Genomic DNA, 17,909 nt, shown 5'->3' on the forward strand with positions numbered 1-17,909 from the left:
ACGTTGGGCAAGAGATTCGCGATAAATGCAAGCTAAGTAAGGAGCCAATGCAGTAGAGTACTCTCTGTAAAACCGAATTGGAATCCCATCAGGACCTGGTGATTTATTTATTTTCAACCCATTCAGCTGCTTCACAACCCCAGGGATGTCTGTCACTATGTCCTCCCTACAGGAATCTATATGAGACTCAAACGGCGGTATGTTTGTACGATCCTCCTGCGTGAAAGATTTTTCAAAAGCTAAATTTAAAATTTCAGCTTTTGTTTTGCTGTCTTCTGTTGCCAGGCCAGACTGATCAGTGAGTGACTGGATGGAAGGCTTCAACCCGCTTACCGATTTTACGTAAATGATTTCTATTAATGAGTTCTCTAATACTGAGTTAGTGTTTACTGCAACTCGTAATGTGTTATATTGAAATCAGTCTTGGTTGCTGATGTAGAAGCTAATATAATAATTTGATGGTGTTAATATGAAAATGAAATTAACATGAAAAATTTAAACTTTGTACATTTATTTTATTTTCAACTACACGTCCTGATATGAAGCATGTGCACACGCATGCACGCACACGCGCGCGCGCGCGCGCGCGCGCACACACACACACACACACACACACACAAACAGAATAATTAATTTATTAATTTGTTGATATTTTCTTTTCTTCTTAGCTGTCCTGAATTCATGATTGCACTGTTCACTTTGCTTCGTCCTAATTTGTTGTTACTTCTCATTCTGATTTTATCATTTCTAGACTAAAGTTGGCTCAGCGCTTATCAGTGTACAATTCCTGATATTCTCTGTCCAAGACCTTCTCCTTCATCATATTCTACACATGTCCTTTGTCTGACTGCAGATGGATCTCTTTCATCTTGTTGTCTGAATGATCTGCCTTTCCTTTTTAACCTTCCGGGACCTAGCCATCTCTCCTCTATGAGGAAGGTACTTTTAGTTCTGAAACCTATGATACTATGTTGCTTTCAATTTATGTTTATCAGCAGTACTACACATTTCACCTCCTGGAGGTAAGTACTGGCCCATACAGTAATATAGTATTTCACTCATTTTTGTATTACAGCTGTGTACTTCGTTGCAGCTGGATGTAAAAAAAAAAAAAAAAAAAAAAAAAAAAAAAAAAAAAAAAAAAAAAAAAAAAAAAAAAAAAAAAAATTTGCTGCTCTTTGAGAGAGAATATGTTGAATTTTCAGCAAGCAAACAGTTGCAATTTGCAGTTATTTTAAACAATGAGTTTATGTTAATAGTGTTGCAGTTCGTTCTAGGAGACAGTCAGTACAATTACAGTTAGCTCATTGTCTTTGTGCTTCAAGCCTGATTATGAATATCGAGAAAATTGAAAAAGTGGCAGGTCATCTTGTAGAAGCAAGACATTGAACCCAGACTAACAATATCATGTGCCATGCACAAACACAACTGTGCACGCACAGTCTTGCACATGCATGTGCCCCTCCACACCCCCCCCCCCCTACACACACACACACACACACACACACACACACACACACACACACACACACACACACAGTGAGAGAGAGAGAGGGGGGGGGGTTCCCCCTCTAGCAGTTTTATCTCTCTCTGATGTTTTAACATTAAACCATTTCCAATACAAGATTTATATGTGCAGTTGCAAACGTTCTGAATGTGACATAAAGCTGTAGCATTACCTGCAGACAATACAGGAAACAGTTTTAAATAAGGTAATGTTCTGATGCTACATTTATAGCTCAGTTTTTAGCATGATAATTAGATGCAAACCACTTTGCTAGACACAATGGGATGTTTTAAAATAATCTTTTAGTACAGTGTTGTATTGTATGGAAGTTTTCAACTAATTTTCTGAAATAGGCTGTAGATTTTATAGTGTTTTACATTGTTACAGTTCCAACAGAAGCTGCTCAAAAAGTTTTCCATACGAATAGGAAAACCTATTCACACAGTTGAAAGCTCAAAATTTTGCATGGGACCATTATTAGGGATGCATAACCAGGTAATAATAAAATTTAAGTAACTTCTCTTATTTTATTTGCCCAATTATAAGATAAGGTTTTTTCCCAGATTCGTTCTTCGAAAAATACAGTGTCTTCTTACATTTGCAGATTGAACTGCTGAGACCAGCATTTTTACATTGTGTAATAGATTAATATAGGGATTGTCGTACATTTACAGAAGAAGCTTTGGCAACTGAAGATACATGAAGATTTAATTTGAAGAAAGGTTGGGTTGTTGTTGTTGTGGTCTTCAGTCCTGAGACTGGTTTGATGCAGAAACGTAGGTTTGCCTTTTCTTAATCTTTCTTCTAAGATAAGTCGTAAGGTTAGTATTGCCTCACATGTTCCAACATTTCTACGGAATCCAAACTGATCTTCCCCGAGGTCCGCTTCTACCAGTTTTTCCATTCATCTGTAAAGCATTCGCGTTAGTATTTTGCAGCTGTGACTTATTAAACTGATAGTTCAGTAACTTTCACATCTGTCAACACCTGCTTTCTTTGGGATTGGAATTATTATATTCTTCTTGAAGTCTGAGGGTATTTCGCCTGTCTCATACATCTTGCTCACCAGATGGTAGAGTTTTGTCATGACTGGCTCTCCCAAGGCCATCAGTAGTTGTCTACTCCCGGGGCCTTGTTTCGACTCAGGTCTTTCAGTGCTCTGTCAAACTCTTCACGCAGTATCGTATCTCCCATTTCGTCTTCATCTACATCCTCTTCCATTTCCATAATATTGTCCTCAAGTACATTGCCCTTGTATAAACACTCTATATACTCCTTCCACCTTTCTGCCTTCCCTTCTTTGCTTAGAACTGGGTTGCCATCTGAGCTCTTGATATTCATACAAGTGGTCCTCTTCTCTCCAAAGGTCTCTAATTTTCCTGTAGGCAGTATCTATCTTACCCCTAGTGAGACAAGCCTCTACATCCTTACATTTGTCCTCTAGCCATCCCTGCTTAGCCATTTTGCACTTCCTGTCGATCTCATTTTTGAGATGTTTGTATTCCTTTTTGCCTGCTTCATTTACTGCATTTTTATATTTTCTCCTTTCATCAATTAAATTCAATATTTCTTCTGTTACCCAAGGATTTCTATTAGCCCTCGTCTTTTTACCTACTTGATCGTCTGCTGCCTTCACTACTTCATCCCTCAGAGCTACCCATTCTTCTTCTACTGTATTTCTTTCCACCATTCCTGTCAATTGTTCCCTTATGCTCTCCCTGAAACTCTCTACAACCTCTGGTTCTTTCAGTTTATCCAGGTCCCATCTCCTTAAATTCCCACATTTTTGCAGTTTCTTCAGTTTCAATCTGCAGTTCATAACCAATAGATTGTGGTCAGAATCCACATCTGCCCCTGGAAATGTCTTACAATTTAAAACCTGGTTCCTAAACCTCTGTCTTACCATTATATAATCTATCTGATACCTTTTAGTATCTCCAGGATTCTTCCAGGTATACAACCTTCTTTTATGATTCTTGAACCAAGTGTTAGTTATGATTAAGTTATGCTCTGTACAAAATTCTACAAGGTGGCTTCCTCTTTCATTTCTTCCCCCCAATCCATATTCACCTACTATGTTTCCTTCTCTCCCTTTCCCTACTGACGAATTCCAGTCACCCATGACTATTAAATTTTCGTCTCCCTTCACTACCTGAATAATTTCTTTTATCTCGTCATACATTTCATCCATTTCTTCATCATCTGCACAGCTAGTTGGCATATAAACTTGTACTACTGTAGTAGGCATGGGCTTTGTGTCTATCTTTGCCACAATGATGCGTTCACTATGCTGTTTGTAGTAGCTAACCCGCACTCCTATTTTTTTATTCATTATTAAACCTACTCCTGCATTACCCATATTTGATTTTGTATTTATAACCCTGTAATCACCAGACCAAAAGTCTTGTTCCTCCTGCCACCGAACTTCACTAATTCCCACTATATCTAACTTTAACCTATCCATTTCCCTTTTTAAATTTTCTAACCTACCTGCCCAATTAAGGGATCTGACATTCCACGCTCCGATCCGTAGAACGCCAGTTTTCTTTCTCCTGATAACGACGTCCTCCTGAATAGTCCCCGCCCAGAGATCTGAATGGGGGACTATTTTACCTCCGGAATATTTTACCCAAGAGGACGCCATCATCATTTAATCATACATTAAAGCTGCATGTCCTCGGGAAAAATTACGGCTGTAGTTTCCCCTTGCTTTCAGCCATTCGCAGTACCAGCACAGCAAGGCCGCACAGCAAGGCCGTTTTGGTTAATGTTACAAGGCCAGATCAGTCAATCATCCAGACTGTTGCCCCTGCAACTACTGAAAAGGCTGCTGCCCCTCTTCAGGAACCACATGTTTGTCTGGCCTGCCAACAGATACCCCTCCATTGTGGTTGCACCTACGGTATGGCCATCTGTATCGCTGAGGCACGCAAGCCTCCTCACCAACGGCAGGGTCCATGGTTCATGGGGGGAAAGGTTGGGTAGTGTCACAAAATTGCTGGCACTAATGTTCATACGCTTGCTGCTGGTGCAACAATGGCAGTATCTAATTAGAATGCAATTTGTTTTAATGGACTATTATTTAAAGTTTTTAATTCTTTTTTCCACTAATCTTGCCCGCACCCCTCTTACTTCATGTGAGATAAATTAGTGGCCAGCAGATCGCGTAACATAGGCTGGCCAGTGTTGTGCATGCCAAATATGTTGAGAGTTCCATGATGCCATATCAAGGACAAGAACCTTATAGCACCACATAGACCCTGTTCCTTCTTTAACAATAAGTTAATGTTAATTGATTTTCTGGATTTATTGGAGAAAGTTAACGGAAAGGTAGTTGTACTTGTTCGTTAGCTGTGTTGAGCAAAATGTTAGCGTTGATTTCACCAAAATATATTATACATTAGTGATACTAAAAGGTATCAGATAGATTGTATGATGGTAAGACAGAGATTTAGGAACCAGGTTTTAAATTGTAAGACATTTCCAGGGGCAGATGTGGACTCTGACCACAATCTATTGGTTATGACCTGTAGATTAAAACTGAAGAAACTGCAAAAAGGTGGGAATTTAAGGAGATGGGACCTGGATAAACTAAAAGAACCAGAGATTGTACAGAGATTTAGGGAGAGCATAAGGGAGCAATTGACAGGAATGGGGGAAATAAATACAGTAGAAGAAGAATGGGTAGCTTTGAGGGATGAAGTAGTGAAGGCAGCAGAGGATCAAGTAGGTAAAAAGACGAGGGCTAGTAGAAATCCTTGGGTAACAGAAGAAATATTGAATTTAATTGATGAAAGGAGAAAATATAAAAATGCAGTAAGTGAAACAGGCAAAAAGGAATACAAATGTCTCAAAAATGAGATCGACAGGAAGTGCAAAATGGCTAAGCAGGGATGGCTAGAGGACAAATGTAAGGATGTAGAAGCCTATCTCACTAGGGGTAAGATAGATACCGCCTACAGGAAAATTAAAGAGACCTTTGGAGATAAGAGAACAACTTGTATGAATATCAAGAGCTCAGATGGAAACCCAGTTCTAAACAAAGAAGGGAAAGCAGAAAGGTGGAAGGAGTATATAGAGGGTCTATACAAGGGCGATGTACTTGAGGACAATATTATGGAAATGGAAGAGGATGTAGATGAAGATGAAATGGGAGATATGATACTGCGTGAAGAGTTTGACAGAGCACTGAAAGACCTGAGTCGAAACAAGGCCCCCGGAGTAGACAATATTCCATTGGAACTACTGACGGCCGTGGGAGAGCCAGTCCTGACAAAACTCTACCATCTGGTGAGCAAGATGTATGAAACAGGCGAAATACCCTCAGACTTCAAGAAGAATATAATAATTCCAATCCCAAAGAAAGCAGGTGTTGACAGATGTGAAAATTACCGAACTATCAGCTTAATAAGTCACAGCTGCAAAATACTAACACGAATTCTTTACAGACGAATGGAAAAACTAGTAGAAGCCAACCTCGGGGAAGATCAGTTTGGATTCCGTAGAAACACTGGAACACGTGAGGCAATACTGACCTTACGACTTATCTTAGAAGAAAGATTAAGGAAAGGCAAACCTACGTTTCTAGCATTTGTAGACTTAGAGAAAGCTTTTGACAATGTTGACTGGAATACTCTCTTTCAAATTCTAAAGGTGGCAGGGGTAAAAGACAGGGAGCGAAAGGCTATTTACAATTTGTACAGAAACCAGATGGCAGTTATAAGAGTCGAGGGACATGAAAGGGAAGCAGTGGTTGGGAAGGGAGTAAGACAGGGTTGTAGCCTCTCCCCGATGTTGTTCAATCTGTATATTGAGCAAGCAGTAAAGGAAACAAAAGAAAAATTCAGAGTAGGTATTAAAATTCATGGAGAAGAAATAAAAACTTTGAGGTTCGCCGATGACATTGTAATTCTGTCAGAGACAGCAAAGGACTTGGAAGAGCAGTTGAATGGAATGGACAGTGTCTTGAAAGGAGGATATAAGATGAACATCAACAAATGCAAAACAAGGATAATGGAATGTAGTCTATTTAAGTCGGGTGATGCTGAGGGAATTAGATTAGGAAATGAGGCACTTAAAGTAGTAAAGGAGTTTTGCTATTTGGGGAGCAAAATAACTGATGATGGTCGAAGTAGAGAGGATATAAAATGTAGGCTGGCAATGGCAAGGAAAGCGTTTCTGAAGAAGAGAAATTTGTTAACATCGAGTATTGATTTAAGTGTCAGGAAGTCATTTCTGAAAGTATTCGTATGGAGTGTAGCCATGTATGGAAGTGAAACATGGACGATAACCAGTTTGGACAAGAAGAGAATAGAAGCTTTCGAAATGTGGTGCTACAGAAGAATGCTGAAGATTAGATGGGTAGATCACATAACTAATGAGGAAGTATTGAATAGGATTGGGGAGAAGAGAAGTTTGTGGCACAACTTGACCAGAAGAAGGGATCGGTTGGTAGGATATGTTCTGAGGCATCAAGGGATCACCAATTTAGTATTGGAGGGCAGCGTGGAGGGTAAAAATCGTAGAGGGAGACCAAGAGATGAATACACTAAGCAGATTCAGAAGGATGTAGGTTGCAGTAGGTACTGGGAGATGAAAAAGCTTGCACAGGATAGAGTAGCATGGAGAGCTGCATCAAACCAGTCTCAGGACTGAAGACCACAACAACAACTACAGTGAAAGAAAAGACTTAACTATTTTTGTAGTAGCAATGAAAACTAAATCAAAACTGCATGGTCCAGTCGCATTAATATGACCACTGCCTATGTTCAACGTCACCGTGCATTGACACCCACAGATGCCAGGTGGCAGCACTACCAGTGAAGGGTATATAAAGCAGGTCGTGAGGATGCAGACGACAGTGCAGTCATCTTAATGCAGAAACAGTGTGATTTATCTGATGTCCAAAAGGGAATGACCATTAGCTTTGGGCCAGGGGTGGAAGCATTTCCAAAACGCTAAATTTGGAAACTGTTAATATACCGCCATGTGTGATGTATACCATGCATTGCATATTGTGCTATTCAAAACCAGCACCAAAGCATCTGTGAGGCACCATGGGCCATTGATGACAGGAGTGAACAGTGGTTGCAGAGACGTATATGGGTGAGTAGGCATGCGACTATTGAGCAACTGACAACCAAGATGAACGAAGTGGCTACCAGCACTGCCCTCTCAACAACTATTCAGTGGGTATGGGCCTCTGCAGTAGGCTCCTGGTTCATGCACCCATACTGACTGACTGCTGTTGATTAGGAATGAAGGCTAGAATTTGATTGCCAGTACCACAGCTGAACACCCACTGAGTGATGACAGGTGGCCTTTTGGGATGAATCACATTTTATGCTCCATTGATAACCATTGGCATGTATGGCATTAAGCATCTGAAAGCAAACACTGTGCAACATTCATCGGAAGGGCCCAGGGTGGATGCATTTCCTAGATGACTTTGTCATTCTAGAAGGCACAGTGAATCAACACAAGTATGCATCTATCCTTGGGTACCAGGTCCACCCCTACACGCACACTGTTTTTCGTTGGCACGAAGGCATCTACCAGCAGGACAATGCCATGTGTCACCCAGCTAGCAGTGCGCGCATATGGTTCAAAGAATGCCAGGATGAATTTACCATACTGTCTTGGCCACGAAACTCCCTGGATTTAAACTAAATGGAGAATCCATGGCACCATCTTGATTGTGCTGCCTGCGCCATGGATCCTCAAGCAAGAAACCGAGTGCAGCTGGCAATGATGCTGGAGTTGGTGTGGCTGCACATCCCTTTCAGTACTTTCCAGAACCTCACTGACACACTTCCAACAGTCCACACTGCAAAAGGTTGCTATTCAGGCTTTTGACAATTGGTCACATAATGTGAGTGGATAGTGTAAATATTTTTTTGATTTAGCTGTCTTTTCATACGCAGTTGTAATGGAATTGATTTTAAAATTGGAAATTTACTCAACAGTAGTAGGCATTTCTGCTGGAGATAGTAAAATTCTACATAGGGGCCAGTGTCATACTTATGTGTTTTGTGCAGCAGTGTTGTCAACACTTGGAGTGATGGTATGGTGAGAACCAAAGGGGTTGTGTCAGCTGCTGGTCTACATAGCCAGTCAGTGAGTAACGAGTAGATAAAGTGTTTTGAAGCAAGAGACAAAGAAAAGTATAGTCACATTCTCGTGTCAGTATATACAAAATCCACTATGTATTGGGGAGGGGCAGCTGTGTTCTCAGGTCCCAGAATAACCACAATGTCAGAAATTGTAGGAAAATATTTGTGACAACTGAGATTATAAATTTCATTGTTCCATGTATATAGAAACACACAGGCTCTTTTCTCAAAGAACCTCACTAAAAATAGGGGATCTTCTTATATTTGGGGTTGTGTTATACTCGGTAAAGTAGTTCTGATTTTATAATATTTCTGATTTTATAATATCAATGCAGAAACTTGAGACAGTGAAGCATAATTCTTTATTTTAGACAACTGAATGCTATTACAAAATATTGCCACAGATGATGTAAGTGGTTATGATGTTGGACTGCCAAGTGGGCGAACTTCTGTTGTGTCAAATTCTTCACCATCACCACCCCTCTCCCCCCTATCCACTCCCCCCTCCCTCTTCCTCGCTGTTTGCTTTATTCAAATTTGTGTCTGTGTTGTGGTATAATGTCTGTTTGCAACAGCGAGGTGTAAGAGTGGGACTTATAATGACAGTTGATTCTGCACAACTACTCTATTAGCATCCAAAAGAAAGTGAGTTTCGAATGGGAACCGCAAACATTTGATGACAAGAAGCCAAGTCAACATAATCCTCTACAGGAAAATGCATCTGGTGTGTCATACAGAGCACTAGTGACAGTACGTGTGTCATATGATAGGAATCTCTTATTGACATATCTAATTTGCATGACCGGTAAGTGAGTTAGATACGCCACCTTGCCCGAAATAGGTGTTCGTATGAAGGTGAATGTGATGACTCTCAAGGAAATGATGAAAACATAGTAGTTTGTCTCTTAAACTGCAACAAATGAATGCAACAGTTTCACAATTACACAGATTCTCTGTGCTCTGTCAAAACATATGGTTTTGAAGTTGCGTTCTTTTTTGAAAGTCTTGACTCTTGAATTCTTTTGTTGTAACGTAGTTCACACCTGTTTATTTCTGTGAGGTGTCTATGTGGTATCTCGCCTGCTCTCACTATTCAACCCATTTACTTGTGACGGTATCATATTCTTACCAAATGACACATATTCTATAGCCAAAGTATAACATGACAACTGCCAAGACTGCAGAAAGAGAACAAACATTTCAATAACTGACAGACAGTTCATAATGTTGTGGGGGCAGAAAGGCACGAGGGAGTTTAGAACACGGTTTGCCCACTTGACAGGCCAATACCATTACCATTATCCATAACACCATTACTGTTTTAGGCTGCCATTTATTGCAATTTTTGTTCTTGGACTGTTCACTGTTTCTATTTTGCTTTTTTCCCCCACAGTCCAGTACACCATCTTCCAGTTTTCATTCTTGATCCGTGTTCAGTTTATGACGGGCTATCCACTGGGCCATCTTACCACTAAATCTGAGGGAGGATGCGATGGGGAGTTTCTCTCGTGAGTAAAGCAGTAGTCACAAAATTTTGCAGTCTGGAAAGGTACTCAGTTTAAAAAAAGGAAGAATCCCTGTAGCATCCCAGAAACCAATGCATTAATATCATGACAAATCAGTGAAAAACATATAGGATGAAAGAAAGATTGGCTGTCCTCTCATCATTGAGTGTGATGGGTGTTTGTTTACAATCATATTCATAATGGCTGTAGTCTTAAAAACATTCAAATTTAATTTGAGGTAACTATATGGTGTAATGTTCCTGATACTAAAAGTCTGGCATTTCTCTTGAGTGGTGATTGCTGATTATTACTTTAGCTCACCTTTAGTCTCAGCTGTGGATAAAACTTGGACTTTGTTTTCAGATTTGGTAGCAAACCCGAGAAGCCAAGAATTTAGCACAAGAACCAATTGCATAAATAAATACGACACTTCTCAGATCTATGTGCCATGCATTCTTGCCCTCAAATACAGTGACTCTTCATATTAAATATTTTTCTTCATGGAACTTTACAATAATTGCTTTGTTTTCAATCTCAGTGTAAATGTCAAGTTCACAGATTGAAATACGTCAGCAGAACAACTACATATTTCAGAGTCATTTGTTGACTTTAGTAATTTTCCCTGTTGTTAGTTGTGGCTCTTGCCCCAGGAGCTATGTGATTCTCCGACCTGGGGCAGTGATTCATGGAGTATGTGCAAACACTCCCCTGCAGTTATTGCCAATTGCTTTGTTAATGCAATCATCGTACCATTTTGAAAACATGCATAGCTCCACCAGATTACTTGACACATGGAAATATGCAGATTGTTCATCATTGAAGTTCCAGTTTCAGAACACTGTAGAAAGAGAACCACTACTGAGAATGACATCAAATTTGAAAAAAATATTGTTGATGTAGGGGGAACCGTCATAGAACAAACAAACAAAATTAATGAAAATTTGACCAACAGATGTCACAGTGAGCATCAGGAGATGTACACCAACAGACATGCAGCATATCACCCAGCATGATTGTCTTCATGAAGGATTGTGCACTGCACACTGCAAGAAAAGCTCTTTTACAAAAATGGTGACTGTGTGCCAGTAGCCCTGCGGTAGTTTTGGACACTCAAGGACATGAAAAAAGGCATTGGCCTGATGTCTGCTCGTAGGAGAAAATGATTACAAAATTTGATACGACAGGTTCTTTTGAGTGCATTTTGGCAGAGGAAGGAATGCAGTTGGTGTGTCATTTGCCGAAGATGAGGCGACTGCATTTCAGGAGGGATTGAGGAATGTTGTGCAAACATGCAGTGCATGGGGAGTTGCCCAAAAATTGGGCATGCCTGTGAGTACACTGCACAAAATCCTACAAAACGTCCTACATTGTTATCCATACAAAATCATCTTTATCTGTGGTACTGATTTAGACCAAAGCAGTGAATTAAAGTATGTACCAGTGCCAGAATTCCGACCCAGGTCTCCAGCTTACTGGACAGATATACTAACTGTTATGCCACAATGGCACTGCGGCTACCGTAGCTGCATGAAATGCCCTAGTACTTTTGTCTCTCTGATACAAAGTCCATCTCATGCTTGAGCCCATTAATGTCCTTCTTCTAAACTTGCATCAGTATTACCAAGACTCTGCAGTATTATCGCAGATAAAGGTGAAACTCAGTATGTCTCAAGACCATCAGCTGTATATGACAAATAATAAAAATCTCCCTTGTTCTGGAATTGCTTGCTGCTGACCTGCCAGCAAGTCAGATGTTCACTCGAAGCTCTTGCTCAAAGTGGATAATTAATGGCCATGGAAAATTCTGTGAGCAGACAAAGCCCATTTTCATAGCCAAGGACATGTCAATAAGCAGAATTGGAGAATATGAGCGGAAGAATGTTCACGTGCGCATCAACTAGTTCCACTTCAATCTTCCAGGGCGACACTGTAGTGCAGGTTGAAGGCAGTGTTTATCATAGGGAGGTTTTTCTTTTTTTTTTAAAAAAAAAAAGAGGGGGGGGTGGTAAGACCTGTTCCTGATAATCACTATGAGTAATTTGCGCACCATCATTCCAACCCTTCAGCAGCATGGATGTGTGTATGGGATCATTCTTAGGCAATATGACTGTCTTCTGCACATTGTGCAGCCAGTGAAGTGGTTGCTTGCAGAGGCATTTCAGAAATTCTAGAATTATCGGCCATGCCATTCGTATCACCAGATCATAATCCGTGTGACTTCTGACAGTGGGGTCATCTGAAAGATGATGTGTTCAGTGCACCTGAGACACTCTGATCTAATGCGGAAAATGCTGTTTCATGATTTGAGCTTGTGGCAAAAAATGATGGGCAGCGTATTGAACATATCTTGTGCTAGTCTCATGACAATTAGAAACAAGTGTTGCTTTTTATGTAGTTTTTGGACCTAGGACAATTAAAAACGGATGTCATTTTGCTTTTTATGCAATTTTTGGTCCCAGAACAATTAAAAAGTAATGTCTTTTGCTTTTTATGTGGTTTTTGGCCTGAGTGCAATTAAAATCCAATTTTTTCCATCCAGTATGGTATGAACTTGCTGTGATGAATGGGGTTACCTAACTAACAGTGCCACAACTATTGACTATGGAACTTGAGCAGTCATGCACAGTGAACAGTGCAGACGGTGTAATGTGCAACTCAAGTCATAGCCATCACATTGCGATTCATCTGTCGTTTGTAACTGATGCCATTTATGGTAAGATGCTTACAGCGCCATCTTTGGTAAATTTCTGAATTTTTGTTTGTTGCATGATGTTTCCTCTGTATCAATAATATGCTGTTCACATTTGACATTGTTCTGTGCAGTGGATCACTTTCTATAGCATTTTTCAACTATAACTTAAATTATAGACATCCTGTATACCAAAAGCAGTCATAAAAGTTGTGCTTGAGATGTTTTATGTAGTTTTTGGCGTGCTCCTTGTGGTCGAAGCTGAGTAAGAACACTTCATGGAGTAAGAACACTTCATGAATTCTTGTCACCGTAGTTGTTCTCTTGAAGTAGAGGTTCTGCTAATCAGCGCCTCTGAAATCCCATGTATAGCAAAGAAAAGGCTTTGACTTCTTTGTGTTCTGCAGCTGTTGTTGGAGCAAAAGAAGATAACATCTACTCATATCACGAAAATACACATCCAGCACTTTTACAAACATATATTTCCTATACCGATAGTCAGTGTGACTTGTGAATTTGAGTAGAACACAACTTTACATATGCCTCGAAGGCTTAACATGACAAACCAGATTACTATATATTTCATTTGTCGCAAAATCGTATTGTCTTTTGTTTTCATTCTTGAGAAGTGTGGTTGTTCTTTGATGGTCAAGCCACCGGCAAAGCCATGATGCCAAAATGTAAAAGGCCTTGCACACAGCAGGGAAGCCTTTATTTGTCGCTACCTATTGCCGTTTTCTCATATCCCACACCTCCCATTTAATGCCTGCACATATGAAAACAAACACCCACAAACAGTATATGTTCCGCAACTTACTCCCTACTTATTAATACTCTGTCACGATCATCTTTCCTTGTACTACACAAGGAGTATGAAATGTCTGTTGCCTAAACAACATGCTCTCTTACATATTTTACAATGTTACATTGTTTTATAATTCACAAGAATCTCTTGCTGGCTAGGCAGATGTAGGACTACACATCGCTGTTCTGTAATGATTTGTAACACATGTTTTGCTTCACATAAATACATCTGTGTCCATCATGAGTCTTTGTTGTGTTCCATTGAAATAATTTAAATTTTGACATTTATGTGTCTTTAAGTAGGACAATATTTTTCAGAATCTTGATACATCTTTCCCTTAACACCCAAGGAAAAGTGTCTTTGTTTCTGAAGTGTTGAATGCCAATCTCTGCTTGTTGATATTATTATTACCTTCATTGTGATTTGTACATTAAGTATGATTTTTCAGTGTGTGTTGCTAAATTGGAATGCATTGTCTTCAAATAGGAAATGTGAGGTCAGTAAATAATTATGTATCTGAAGAGACAGTTGAAAATTTGTGCAAGTTTAAGATGTAAATCTGCTTCTTGTGAGCAGTTCCTCGCACTTTAGACCATCCAAGTGGCATACCTTCTGTTCTCTCTGTCTCACTTTATTTTGCTTTTTGTGTGTATGAATAACAATAAATTTTATGCTATTGCAGGCATTTGTTGTCACCCATGCTAAAGAACACATATTACTGTTAACATTCCACAAATGATTGCGGTTTGTGCATGTCAAGGCACGAACAGGGATTGTGTTGTTGATGATTCCAAGTGATAGTTACGGTACGTGCACGGTGCTTTCTGCTTAAAGAAATCTTACATCCTGCGAATTATATCTCAAGTTTGCTTATGCAGAACGTGTCAAGTAGCACCTCCATCACTGATGACAACTCACAACAAATAGAATAGAAATTCAGTAACTTGCTATAACATAATGCTTGCATTAGCTATGGCATTCACAGCGAAGTGCTCAGAACACTTATGAATGCTCATTGGCTGTTGGAGGATGCGTGATGTAGATGCACTGAACAAACCTATAAACAACTTCTATTGTTCATAACCCCAACTATAGCATATTAAAGAATATAAGTTAGTCTTTTGATGATGTTAATATGGCAGTTTGACAATTAAATGTCCGCTTTAGTAATTATGCTGATACCTGACACGTCTTAGCATTAAATTTTGTTTTGTTGTGTTTACAGGCATTGAATATTGCTTTTGAAAAGTTCGGCTACTCCATGGATGAAAAAAAGAATGGAGGACAGGTCAGAAGTGAACTTCTTAGTAAATATCGTGAATTACCCAAGAAATATAATAAAATAATAAATTTTGGACAAAGACTGTGGATAGCAATGGCAAGAGGAGAAAACACAGAGGCCAACATAGATGCATTATATGAAATTGCAGACACTGTAGAAGAGCTGTGGCGTGGAGATACATTGCTTCTTCAAGGCTATCCTATGCTAACTCAGTTGAATGTAGGAGTAGTTTACCTTCTCAGTCGTATTTTTGATATGGTGAGTTTTGTTAAATATTACTTCAAAAACCAAACAAGTAATTGTGTTCTTTTTGATAATTCTGCTGGATGTTCTGTATTTATTACAATATCAATTACAACTCCTAGAGGGGGAAGGGGAGGGGGGTGGAGAGAGAGAGAGAGAGAGAGAGAGAGGGGGGGGGGGGGGCATTATGCATGTAGCATAACAATAAGCTGCAGTGGGATCCCTGCATCCAGAAAATATTTCTAGCTATGTGGCAAAGGTGTAGCATCCATAAAATCATGAGACATTCTAGAACATTTCAGTTGTGGACATTCTTTCATTAAATATTCCACAGTCAGTTCATGATCTCTACCAAGTGAGAGAATTGCAAAGTCCATTTTCATAGTTTGAGTCCTTGCATGTGGAACGACCTGCCCTTTTCATCAGTTCTGCCTAGTTCTCAAAACCCTTTAGTTTAGCTGAGAAATCTGTGAAATTTTATTGATAAATTGATTTGTGTTGGGTGCAGTGCTTCATCATTGTTGAAATTCTTTCTCGTACCCTACCATATTTGACTCCAGGACTTACTGGATTCGTGGACTTAAACTGGTTCAGTGGGAGTTCATGAAGGATTTTGAGGCCCCATCAATGGTTGGAATCATATAGTTCCTCTAGTTGTCATATCATAGTTTCCTGTTATTCAGTTTCGAGGGCGGTGGTGGTGGATAGAATAATGTGCGTATAAATGAGACAATGTGTCAGATAAATTTGCATCAGGATTCTAGTTTTTATGTTCTACATACAAACTGAATGTGCTGTTTGTGTCTTTTCCTCATTATCTTTCATTGATTGGATTGAAACTATTGAGTATTGTGATACATTGTGTGTTTTCCAATGTCTGTGAGTGTTGTGCAATATCTGTACCATAACCTCAGTTGCTGTCTACATTTGTGCTTTGTACAAAATTTGTCAGTAGTACCTGCATTTAGACAGTCATCTTCATTTGGACAGTCATTATCCCTCTAATTAGAGTTTTATTTTTGTGAATTTTTAGAAGCTTATGATCGTCATCCATAAAATTTTTTGTAACAAATAGATGGTTATGAACATTACATTTTTGTTATGTAAACTTTGGCAGCGATGTCTTGTTTGAAAAATCATTTTCTGCTTAATTTCAGCGTAGCTACCTCATGTAATTATTGTAACACTTCCATCTTTTCTTTTTTTGTATGTTGACCAATTTGTTCTGTGGAAGGGTTCGATAGTTTATAATCACGATGTAAACAGGCCTCATATGAAGTACAGTGTAGCTGTGTAAGATTGTGTTCTATGAATAACTGTCACATCAGTTCTAGTAGGTGTCCTGTTTCAAATGCGGTATATATTTTCTGCATTTGTGGTTCACTTCTGCTATTTTTTAATAAGCTACAAGAGTGTGTTAGTGAATATAACCTTGACAAAACAAAAGTATGGGACACAAAGTTGAGACTATTTCAGGAAGTAAGTAAATTTTATCCTAGGGTTTTTCTCTTGTAATAACGCTTACCTCTTTCCTGGGCATTTCAGTTCTTGAACAGGACCTGTCATCCTCATAGCATTAAAGATCTTGAAATAAAAAGAAAATAATTGGGCTTAATGTAAAGTTGGGTCCTACTTATTTACTTTTCAGAAAAGAAAAAAAAACATTGCACCACCATTATGCAGCCCTCTGTGAATGAATGTTCTTGTTAATGGGCAGCGGTTCAAATATATGATGAATAATGGTGCCCCTAAGGGAAATGATGTCAATGGCCCTGCTGCAGTGGTAACTCAGGTTCCCCTCAGTTCACTGAAGTTAAGCACTGTCGGGCTTGGCTGTCAGTTGGATGGATCACTGTGTGGGTCTGTTGAGCGCTGTTGACAAGCGGGATGCACTCAGCCTTTGTGAGGCCAATTGAAAAGCTGTTTGGTACAGAAGTGGCAGCTCCAATCACAAAAACTGACAATGGGCATGGGAGCAGTGTGCCTAGCACATGCCTCTCCATGTCTGCATCCCATGATGCCTATTGGCTGGCAATGACATGGCAATCGGTCGGTACTGTTGGTCCTTCTGAGGCATTTCAGACAGAGTTAGTTAGGGAAATAATAGCAAGGTATAGGAAGGATCATCTTGTGCACACAATATGTATGCCTTGGGGCCTCATTCAGCATGATGAAGTGGCTGTTGTTCCAAAGTTACCATAGATACCACTTGATATGATACTTGGTACTAAGTTATTCCCTGATGTTCTGATGACGTGCCATGCCCAATACACACAAATAAAAATTTTTAACAAGTAGACTCCTGTTATAAGCTATGTAAAGTGATGATAAAGGTGTGTTCAGTTGTTTATGTGAGGGTCACAGGCCTCCTGTAGAGCATTACATCACAGGGTAAACAATTATGTACTTCCTGAAGAAGGGCAGCATTCTTTTCAGTAGTTGCAGGGGCAGCAGTCTGAATGATTGGCTGATCCAGTTTAGTAACACTAGCCAATGTGTCCATTTTGTGTTGGTACTACAAACAGCTGAAATCACGGGTAACTACAGCCACTATATTTTGCAGGAACATACAGCGCTACTGTATGGTTAGTGATTATGGCACCTGCTTAGGTTGAATATTCCTGACAGAAGATGGCTTCCCATTCAGATGTCCAGGTGAGAACTGCTGAGGAGGATATTGTCATCACAGAAACGAATTTAGCATTCTACACGTCAGAGCATTGAATAACAATCTGTTATTTGGACAGATATGTTAATGAATTTAGA

At 39.5% G+C, this 17,909-nt stretch overlaps 1 protein-coding gene across 11 annotated transcripts in view; it reads left to right on the top strand.

Moving 5' to 3' along the window:
* The window catches only part of LOC124799256 (cap-specific mRNA (nucleoside-2'-O-)-methyltransferase 2), a 327,660-nt gene that overhangs the window by 226,084 nt on the left and 83,667 nt on the right, over positions 1-17,909 (top strand). For 9 of the 11 annotated variants that reach the window (XM_047262805.1, XM_047262803.1, XM_047262808.1 and 6 more), the window contains 2 exons: positions 1,895-2,002; positions 14,844-15,158. In XM_047262805.1, coding sequence (XP_047118761.1) covers positions 1,895-2,002; positions 14,844-15,158 — 423 coding nt within the window. The remainder of the gene's footprint in view (positions 1-1,894; positions 2,003-14,843; positions 15,159-17,909) is intronic. The other 2 variants (XM_047262814.1, XM_047262813.1) reach the window with 2 other exon arrangements.

This window comes from Schistocerca piceifrons, chromosome 5, assembly GCF_021461385.2.
Source record: "Schistocerca piceifrons isolate TAMUIC-IGC-003096 chromosome 5, iqSchPice1.1, whole genome shotgun sequence".
In the NCBI taxonomy this organism is placed as follows: Eukaryota; Metazoa; Arthropoda; class Insecta; order Orthoptera; family Acrididae; genus Schistocerca; species Schistocerca piceifrons.